General features: G+C 38.1%; 1 protein-coding gene across 12 annotated transcripts in view; it reads left to right on the top strand.

Annotated features, from left to right (window-relative positions):
- Window positions 1-8104, top strand: part of picalma (phosphatidylinositol binding clathrin assembly protein a) — a 51436-nt gene that overhangs the window by 25069 nt on the left and 18263 nt on the right. For all 12 annotated transcript variants that reach the window (XM_034889912.1, XM_034889910.1, XM_034889913.1 and 9 more), the window contains 5 exons: window positions 2869-3011; window positions 3287-3362; window positions 3457-3559; window positions 5247-5340; window positions 7500-7611. In XM_034889912.1, the coding sequence (XP_034745803.1) occupies window positions 2869-3011; window positions 3287-3362; window positions 3457-3559; window positions 5247-5340; window positions 7500-7611 (528 nt within the window). The remainder of the gene's footprint in view (window positions 1-2868; window positions 3012-3286; window positions 3363-3456; window positions 3560-5246; window positions 5341-7499; window positions 7612-8104) is intronic.

An 8104-nucleotide genomic window follows, 5' to 3' on the forward strand; every position in this document is an offset into this window, starting at 1 on the left:
GAACCGGAGGGTCGCTGTTTCTTTGTGCGGAGTGTGGATTGGTAGCTGGAGAGATGCCACTTCACCTCATTGGCACTGCATGGTGCTCTTGAGCAAGGCATCGTGCCAGACAGGCTTCTCAGAGGTTACAGGACATGCTTTATTATGCCTCAATGATATAAAAATAACTCATGTAATAAAATAGTTAACAACCGGGAACAAAATAATAGCACTTTTCAAATAAATAAATAAGAAATAAAGGTTTAAATATGACCTATTCCGTGTCAGCTTCAAAATCAAGCTTCAACTTTTGAATGTAATAAGATAAGGTTGTTCGGTGTCCATGTGAGCTTTGAGATCTCCAGCACCTTTATTAGAGACTGAAACATATGTGCTAGCTTTGCACACGGTGCACTCCCTCTTGTCCTGACAGGGACAGTTTATGGAAAGTTTTTTTTGCAATTCAACTGTGAAGCTGCACTTACGCTTTGGCATTTTGTATGAAATGAAAAAAACAACTTCACCGACTGTGAGATTGAGGTGCTGATCATGGAGGTGGAGGCAAAGATAAATTTTCTGTTTGGAAATTTATCATCAGGGTTTAACAACAAAAAAGAGTGGCGTGGGGCAACTGGCAACAGGGTGGTTAATGCAGTGGGTTCAGAGAATCAAACCGCAGCAGAAATAAAAAAGATGCTTTTTGATGTCAAGATCAATCAAATCAAGACCCAAGCCAACCTGACTTGTATGCCACTTTTTCACATTCAGGTTATGACATCCAAATGGCGCTGTGAAGCTGTTGCATTTGGACCAATGTTTAATTCAAACAGTTTTCCCACCCGACACTGTGTTTCTTTGTGGGGATCTAATGGTTGCACAGTGAGTAGCCTAAAATACTTAATTTGCTGGAAATAAGACTGGGAGCGCACAATAGCTAAATATAGATGGTGTGTATTCTCTAACTGGCTGGCACATTTTTTTAGGGCACGTTCTTGTATAAACATCACACATTGTGTGCTTACAAACCAGCGAATGTAACCTTTTTGTGCATATGCAGGGTTTGTACATGAGGCCCCAGAAAACTGTAAGTAATAGCTACGCCTTCATAAAGTATGATTGCCTGGCCTTTTGAGTTATTTTTAGAGATTTTTTATTGTAATTTGGTTGATGTGATTATCCAATCCATACTGACTTATTCCCTTATAACTAGTTTTAATTTCAGCTCCATGGTAAGAAATCAACAAAAATAAACTTTTGTGAGTTGGAACACTTACAACATAAAAGAGGGATATTTAGTTTCTACTTGTCTGTACATGAGAAGACTTTTCATCTTGCCATGCTCATTTCAGTTTCTGTGCGTAATCAGTTCAGGAGCTGTAGGTTGTTTTGTTGATTTGTCTTCATACAAAACAAACTTCAGGAACAACCAGTGGAGAAAGTTGTTGGTGTGTTTGTACTGCCCACAGCCATTTTAGTTCTGCTGAAAAGGCCTTTGTTGTCACATGGGTGGCCTATTGTGTATGTAAAAAGCAAAAAGCCTTTTGTGTGACAAACCCTGAGGATTCATAGACCACCAATTTAAACAGCCCTCAATCGGTAGCACAGGCGCCTCATACACAACAGTTAACATTAACTATCAACTTAAACAAGCTATTTCTATCGTTTCATAGATGTGGCTCTTTAGAATGAGATGTTTTGGAAAGATTACTGCCTAAGTAGTGACAGTTGTTAGCTGGCCGCAAACTACAACTGGAAATTAGTCGTAGAGGCTAAAGCTGCTCCTTTTACTGGACAGTTAAGGGGACTTTCCACAACATTATAAACTAAAATGGTGTGTGTGTGTTTGTGTGTGTGTGTGTGTGTGTGTGTATATGTATATATATATATATATATATATATATATATATATATATATATATCTTACTATTATAGTTAGTCCTTTTTAGTGCCCTACTTCAACCTAAACTTTTTAATTTGAATTTATAGTAATACTACAGGTAATAAAAAACAATTAGAAACATGCTATGGGGATTTAAAGTGGAACTGTAAGTGTTGCTCTTATTTTCACATCTTGAGGAATCAATAGGGGAGGACTTATAAAATTAGTTTGGAAGAAGAAAAAATAAGGAAGAATCTGCACCAGGGTTCAGGGGAGTCAGGGTGTATTCATCTCCTTTTGATGAATTCACATAAATCATTAATTGCATTTTCTGCCAGCCTCTTTTTGGTCATCTGATGGGGATGGGTATTGTATAAATGTGATTATTCTCATGTTACATGATTTCAAGAAGAGGACAAAATGAATACAATCCTTTGGCACGTCATGCCAGTTTGATAATATTTGATTACCTGTCATGGGACTGTGGAAAGCAGGTAAAATTGTTGTCAGGGTTCACTGCTCAGGATTCGTCACATGAGTTTGGCTTCATTACAAGAGAATGTTTCTTGTTTGTGTTTATTTGCTACAGAATATGGGCACAGGCCCACGGTGTCTCCCACAGAATTAGATGCTATTTGGAGTGGTATACGACAAACTTGACCACCCAGCTGTGTTCTACAGATTTAACTTATAGCTATCCTTAGTAGCTAGGCTCCTTACATGCTTGCTAATAACTTATAGCAACACACAGTGAGAGGAATTGGACGCACACACAAACACACAAAGCTGGAAGCAGCAATACCGCAGGCCAAGCATTGGGCCAAGGGATGTTTTTGAAATGGGCACTGCACTAGATTTATCAACTGTTGTCAGCATGGTGTTATGAAAGAAAACAGATAAAAGAAAATGAGGACACTAAATGGATTAACTCTCTGCTTTCACTGAGCAGCAAATGTGGGTGCTTCCTCTAAGGTGCTGTGGATTGACTGCCTCTCTTTCTCCTTCCTCAGATTTGATTCAGTGCACAAATGAGATGAATGTGAACATCCCTCAGCTGGCTGACACACTGTTTGAGAGGACCGCCAACACCAGCTGGGTGGTTGTGTTCAAGTCCCTCACCACCACACACCATCTGATGGTCTACGGCAATGAGGTCAGCACTTAACTGTTCTCCACCTTTGCTTGGATGGAAATATCATAGAGGATTTTTGTTAAATAACTTATCTGATAAAGTTGACAAAATGCACTATGTTGGTATGGGGTATTGTAATGTTATCTCACAGTAGTGCACTGAATGTCACATTCCCACAAGTAAAGCTGGTATTGCACAACAGCTGTTTCAAAAGCCTCATTTTTGGTAAATTCCCCTTTTGCAAGAATACAGAGTTCCTCATATGGTGTTTTTTTCGGTGTTTTGTTTTTTTGCAGAGATTTATACAATATCTGGCTTCAAGGAACACACTATTCAACCTCAGCAATTTTTTGGACAAAAGTGGCCTACAAGGTATATCACCAGCACTGTACACATTCTGCAGCAATAATCCTATACATTTTTGACATGCATCATGACCCACTCACTTCTTTTCTTTGTAATGTAGGCTATGATATGTCAACGTTCATAAGGAGGTATAGCCGCTACCTGAATGAGAAGGCTGTGTCTTACAGACAAGTTGCTTTTGACTTCACTAAAGTGAAAAGAGGGTAAGGATTTTTCACTTCTTAGCTTCCACTGCGACTTACTGGGGTGGTGGGGTTGACTTGTACCTGAGCCACAGAGCTTGATGTTATTTTTCTTGTTCCAGAATCTTGACACCCCAGGCAAGGGCATCCTGTAGAAAGACTGCTGGTAACACTTAAACAATACATTGCAATAGTTGTATTTCCTACTAAATATATTGTGACAGTTTTGAGTTGCATAAGCTCATTAGATATATGCGTTTTTTTAACTAAACTGCTCGATCATTTGGAAAATATTTCCTGTTCTTGCTTTTCTCTGGGCATTTTTGGCCTTTAGTTGGATAGGACAGCTGAAGACATGAAAGGGGAGAGAGAGGGGGAATGACATGCAGCAAAGGGCCATAGTTCGGAGTCGAACCCGGGCTTGCTGCTCCAAGGACTAGACCTCTATATATGGGTAACCATCTACCAACTTAGCTATCCGGGTGCCCTCACATTATAATTTTTTAAGCCGAAATACTCCAGTATAGCAGATGTTTTTTTCACCGAATTTGTTTGTCCTCTGTGGTGGGCCTGGGCAAAAGGGCTTTTTACACTTGACAGTTTACATTCTAGAATGACGATGACTACTCTTAAATAGCAAGCATTCCATTTGATAGACTTGGTAGTTTACAGCAACATGTTTAAATGTGCTGTATGTAGGATTGGGAAGATCCAAGATTTAGCCAAATAATTTGAACATTGACAATTATCTGTCCCTCCCCCTTGTCTGCTGAAGCCCAAACTTTCTTCTAAGCCCCTCCCCCCACGGGGAGAATGAATGTGTGTGCCTGAGCAATGATTGACATGCAGATTGACATGCAGACACCCCCTGGGCCCAGACTGGTGAATCTGAACAAGGAGCAGTGGACTTTTGCAAATCATACTACAGGCTGTGGGTGGTGCCAGAGGAGCCAGTTTTTTTTTGTTTTTTTTTAATTACCCTCTTCATGAAATTCTACTCATACATAGAATCACTTTCAGCAAATATGAAAGAAAGTTAGTTTTAGAAGTCTTACCAAATGCATTGTTAAGTTATTGTAACAGTTTCATGTATATAACTGGAGAGTGTTAAAACCATTAACGCCATGCTCCATAAACATTTAGCGAGCGCGTGCTGATGACATGGTGAAGTCGTGACAAAGAAGTAGTGTGATTGTACGAAAAAAAGTGACGCAAATTTCAATAGCCCCGTTTGACCCTAGTAACTTTTAGCCCTGTGTTTAGGCTATATTCTGGGAATAACCCCGCAAACTCAGGGCTAACCCTGCTCTGGAGTACGGCCAGTGTCAAAGAGGTAAGCCCGCTTAGAATGTGTCAGGATTGTGCCAGTGTGAATGCTTTTTTAGCCTGAGGCTAAGTGCAGTGTGAAAAGCCCAAAAGTGTTCCTTGACTGATTATTATGCATATATTGCAGTGTAACTAGATATTACTCTACTACTTCCTGTGGGACTGGTGCGGATTTGTACATTGCAGTATCAATCATCCCCTCTACAGTGCAAGGAGAGATAGCTTTTCTGATACTGTATGTATATTTTTGTGTTAAGTCAATGAAGTGGAGATCATAAGGATCAGCCATGTTCATTTACAGCACAAAATCCTCAAATAAAACAATCAAGACTAACCTATTTGCATCAGTGGTGTAGCATTGTCTTTCCTGTTCGTTCCACAGGGCTGATGGAGTGATGAGAACTGTGAACACAGAGAAACTCCTCAAGACCATCCCTATCATCCAAAATCAGATGGATGTCTTACTTGATTTCAATGTAAGAGCTCAGTATTTTTTTCTATTTTTTTAATCTTTATTTTATAAATGTCAGCACACATTAATTAACATTTCAGTAAATGTGCCAGTGTTAACAGTCAGCTAATTTTCAACTGTAGTCCTTTGGCCAGATGATTTTAGATCAGAGCAACAGGAAACAACAAGACATAACCAACAGGTTAAAGTATCTAGACAGAATTCAACAAGACACCATACAGACAGCTAGAGCAACAAATAAGCTTTCTCAATAAGCCTTGCAGAGGTATGGGAAGCAGCAAGACATTATCACAGTTACACATTAACAGTATCCCCATTTAGTATAAAAAGCGTTGCAAGTAACAAAAAAACAAATAAGCAACACTGACATCTGCTTTCCCCATTCAACCATGCAAAGCAGTTACATGCAGTAATAAAAGGATTCAATAGGCTACATCACTCATGAGGGAGGTATTAATACAGCACAGATTAATAAGATGGTAAAATAGTTAAAATACAAGTTAATCTTTCCTACATATCCAGAAATGCAGAGCGGGCTACATTTCAAACCGGGCAATCAAACATGTTGGCAGCAGGTCAACAGTGATAACAACAATAATACAAAATTACCAGGAGCTTAAAATTGTTCACAATTCTGACTTTCCATGAGCCAGGCCTTGACACTTTGTGTGAAGTTATGGGAGGTGGTGCAGTTTCTTGTTTCATTTGGTAGAGCGTTTTATCTTTAAGATGCTCTTTATGCTCTTTAAGATTGTGTACCGAAAACAGAAAAGCACGATTGACTCAAGTAGCTGGACCTGTAAGGTCCCACTCCCCTCTAAAACTACACCTAATGGATCCATTGTTAGATTTTAGTTTTTTTTGTTTAATAAAAGTAGTGAGTGGTGGAGGAGCTTTACCATTCAGGATCTTGAAGATTAGGCAAATGTTATTGTATTTGATTACATTTTCCCTAAAGATGGCATAATAAGTATTGTTTTCTGTCTAAAATTTTGAGGGCCTGTTTACACACAGAGAACAGGCTTAAAAGGTTGTATCTTTTGGTTGTGTCCAGCTTGTCATACAACATAGTAGACCATTAAATCCAAATATAATTTTGCTGCTGAATTTGTTAGGCAGCTTCTTATAAACCTAAAATTGGCTGAATTGTTTTGTTATTGTCAATACTTTTTTTACTTGTTTTTTGAAAGAGAATGTAGAGACACAGGTTGCACGGGTTGGCTAAAATAAAAAATATAATGTTTTGCTGACACTTAAAATTAGCATTTTTGTGACCAAACAGGTTTTCAAAATGGTCATGTACCAAAAACTTCATAATTTTTATTGGTGTAAAGGGCAGGACACAAAACAGAGTTTATGACATAGAAAACATAGGAATAGACAAACGGGAATACAGACGAAATGAGACGGAATGAAGCAAAACAACATTATTGTTATTATAAATTTGCAAACCAGTTGTTACTAAGGTTGGTACTAATAACAGTAATAATGCCATAGAAGTATTATTAATGTGATTGTGTAGGTTTACATTTACAATTACATTTTGTTGGTCAAATGGATGTAAATCCCACAAGGAAGAGTGCTGAAGTATATGAACAGGTCATAGGTCGCTAGCGCTAAACCTACCAGACTCAGTTTAAAAAAAAAAATACTTTTAGCGTCTATAGAGCAAACATGTTTTCACACGTAAATCCATAAACTGTGTGTTTATTTCAACCAAAACTAGTGTTGTGTGATTGTTGGAAAAGTGTAAAGACGACACAAAACAATTTGTATAGTTTTTAGTTTCTGACGACTTTGAATGAAGTGTGTTTTACAATGCTAAAATTACTGTTCATTAACATGGAGTCTGGTGGCTTTAGTGAAACCAATAGCGCAAATGTTTTTATATTTAAAAAATGATCCTACTCTGTAACAGAAAGGTTGACCTTCTTAGAAATCCTTTCCATAATATTGTTAACCACTTAGAATAATAATCTGAGCAAGACAATCACTTTAGTGATAGTAAATAAAAGCTGGACAATTGCTCTATTAACTTACATTGTATGAAAATGATAATATGGTCCTTAAACCTGGAGCCTATTTTCATTTTTTTAAAAACCTTTTTAACAGAGTCTTATATTTTTAAACTGATTGTGGTCAACAGCTCCACCTCTCTTCCAGGTCAATGCCAATGAACTGACAAATGGTGTGATCAACGCAGTCTTCATGCTTCTGTTCAAAGATGCCATCCGACTGTTTGCAGCATACAATGAGGGCATCATCAACCTCCTTGGTAAAAACAAGCTTTTGGGTTGGCGTGCCCTTGCAAATTGAATATGTGGGCTGTGTAGTTGTCCTCAACTATTTAATTATTTGCATTGAGCTTTGAAAGAAAGGATGTGTCTAGAGAATGTTTGCTAGCAGTCCCACAAAGTTCATGTGAGTCTTTAATGAAAAGAAAACAGAGGACTGATATACTGATGGCTTTCTGGAACTGCAGACCTTTAACAAACATATTCCTAAAATAGTTTAGGGGGCTGTTGCAAATTTCTCTTTCCCGGCATACCTCATGAATTCTTTTCTGATGCTAAAAGCAAGCTTTCCTTTCTCCTGTTTTAGCATGAGTATGCACTCCTCAGCTTATACCAAGGCTGTGTAGATTATAGAAACTGTAGTACATTAGTCCCCAATGCTAATAATCATACAATGGGATTTTAATATTTACTTGGCAGATCTAGCAACACATTAGTATGTATAGGGATTTTACTGTTCTCTTTTTCCCTTGT

The sequence above is a fragment of the Etheostoma cragini genome, chromosome 13, assembly GCF_013103735.1.
Source record: "Etheostoma cragini isolate CJK2018 chromosome 13, CSU_Ecrag_1.0, whole genome shotgun sequence".
Taxonomy (NCBI): Eukaryota; Metazoa; Chordata; class Actinopteri; order Perciformes; family Percidae; genus Etheostoma; species Etheostoma cragini.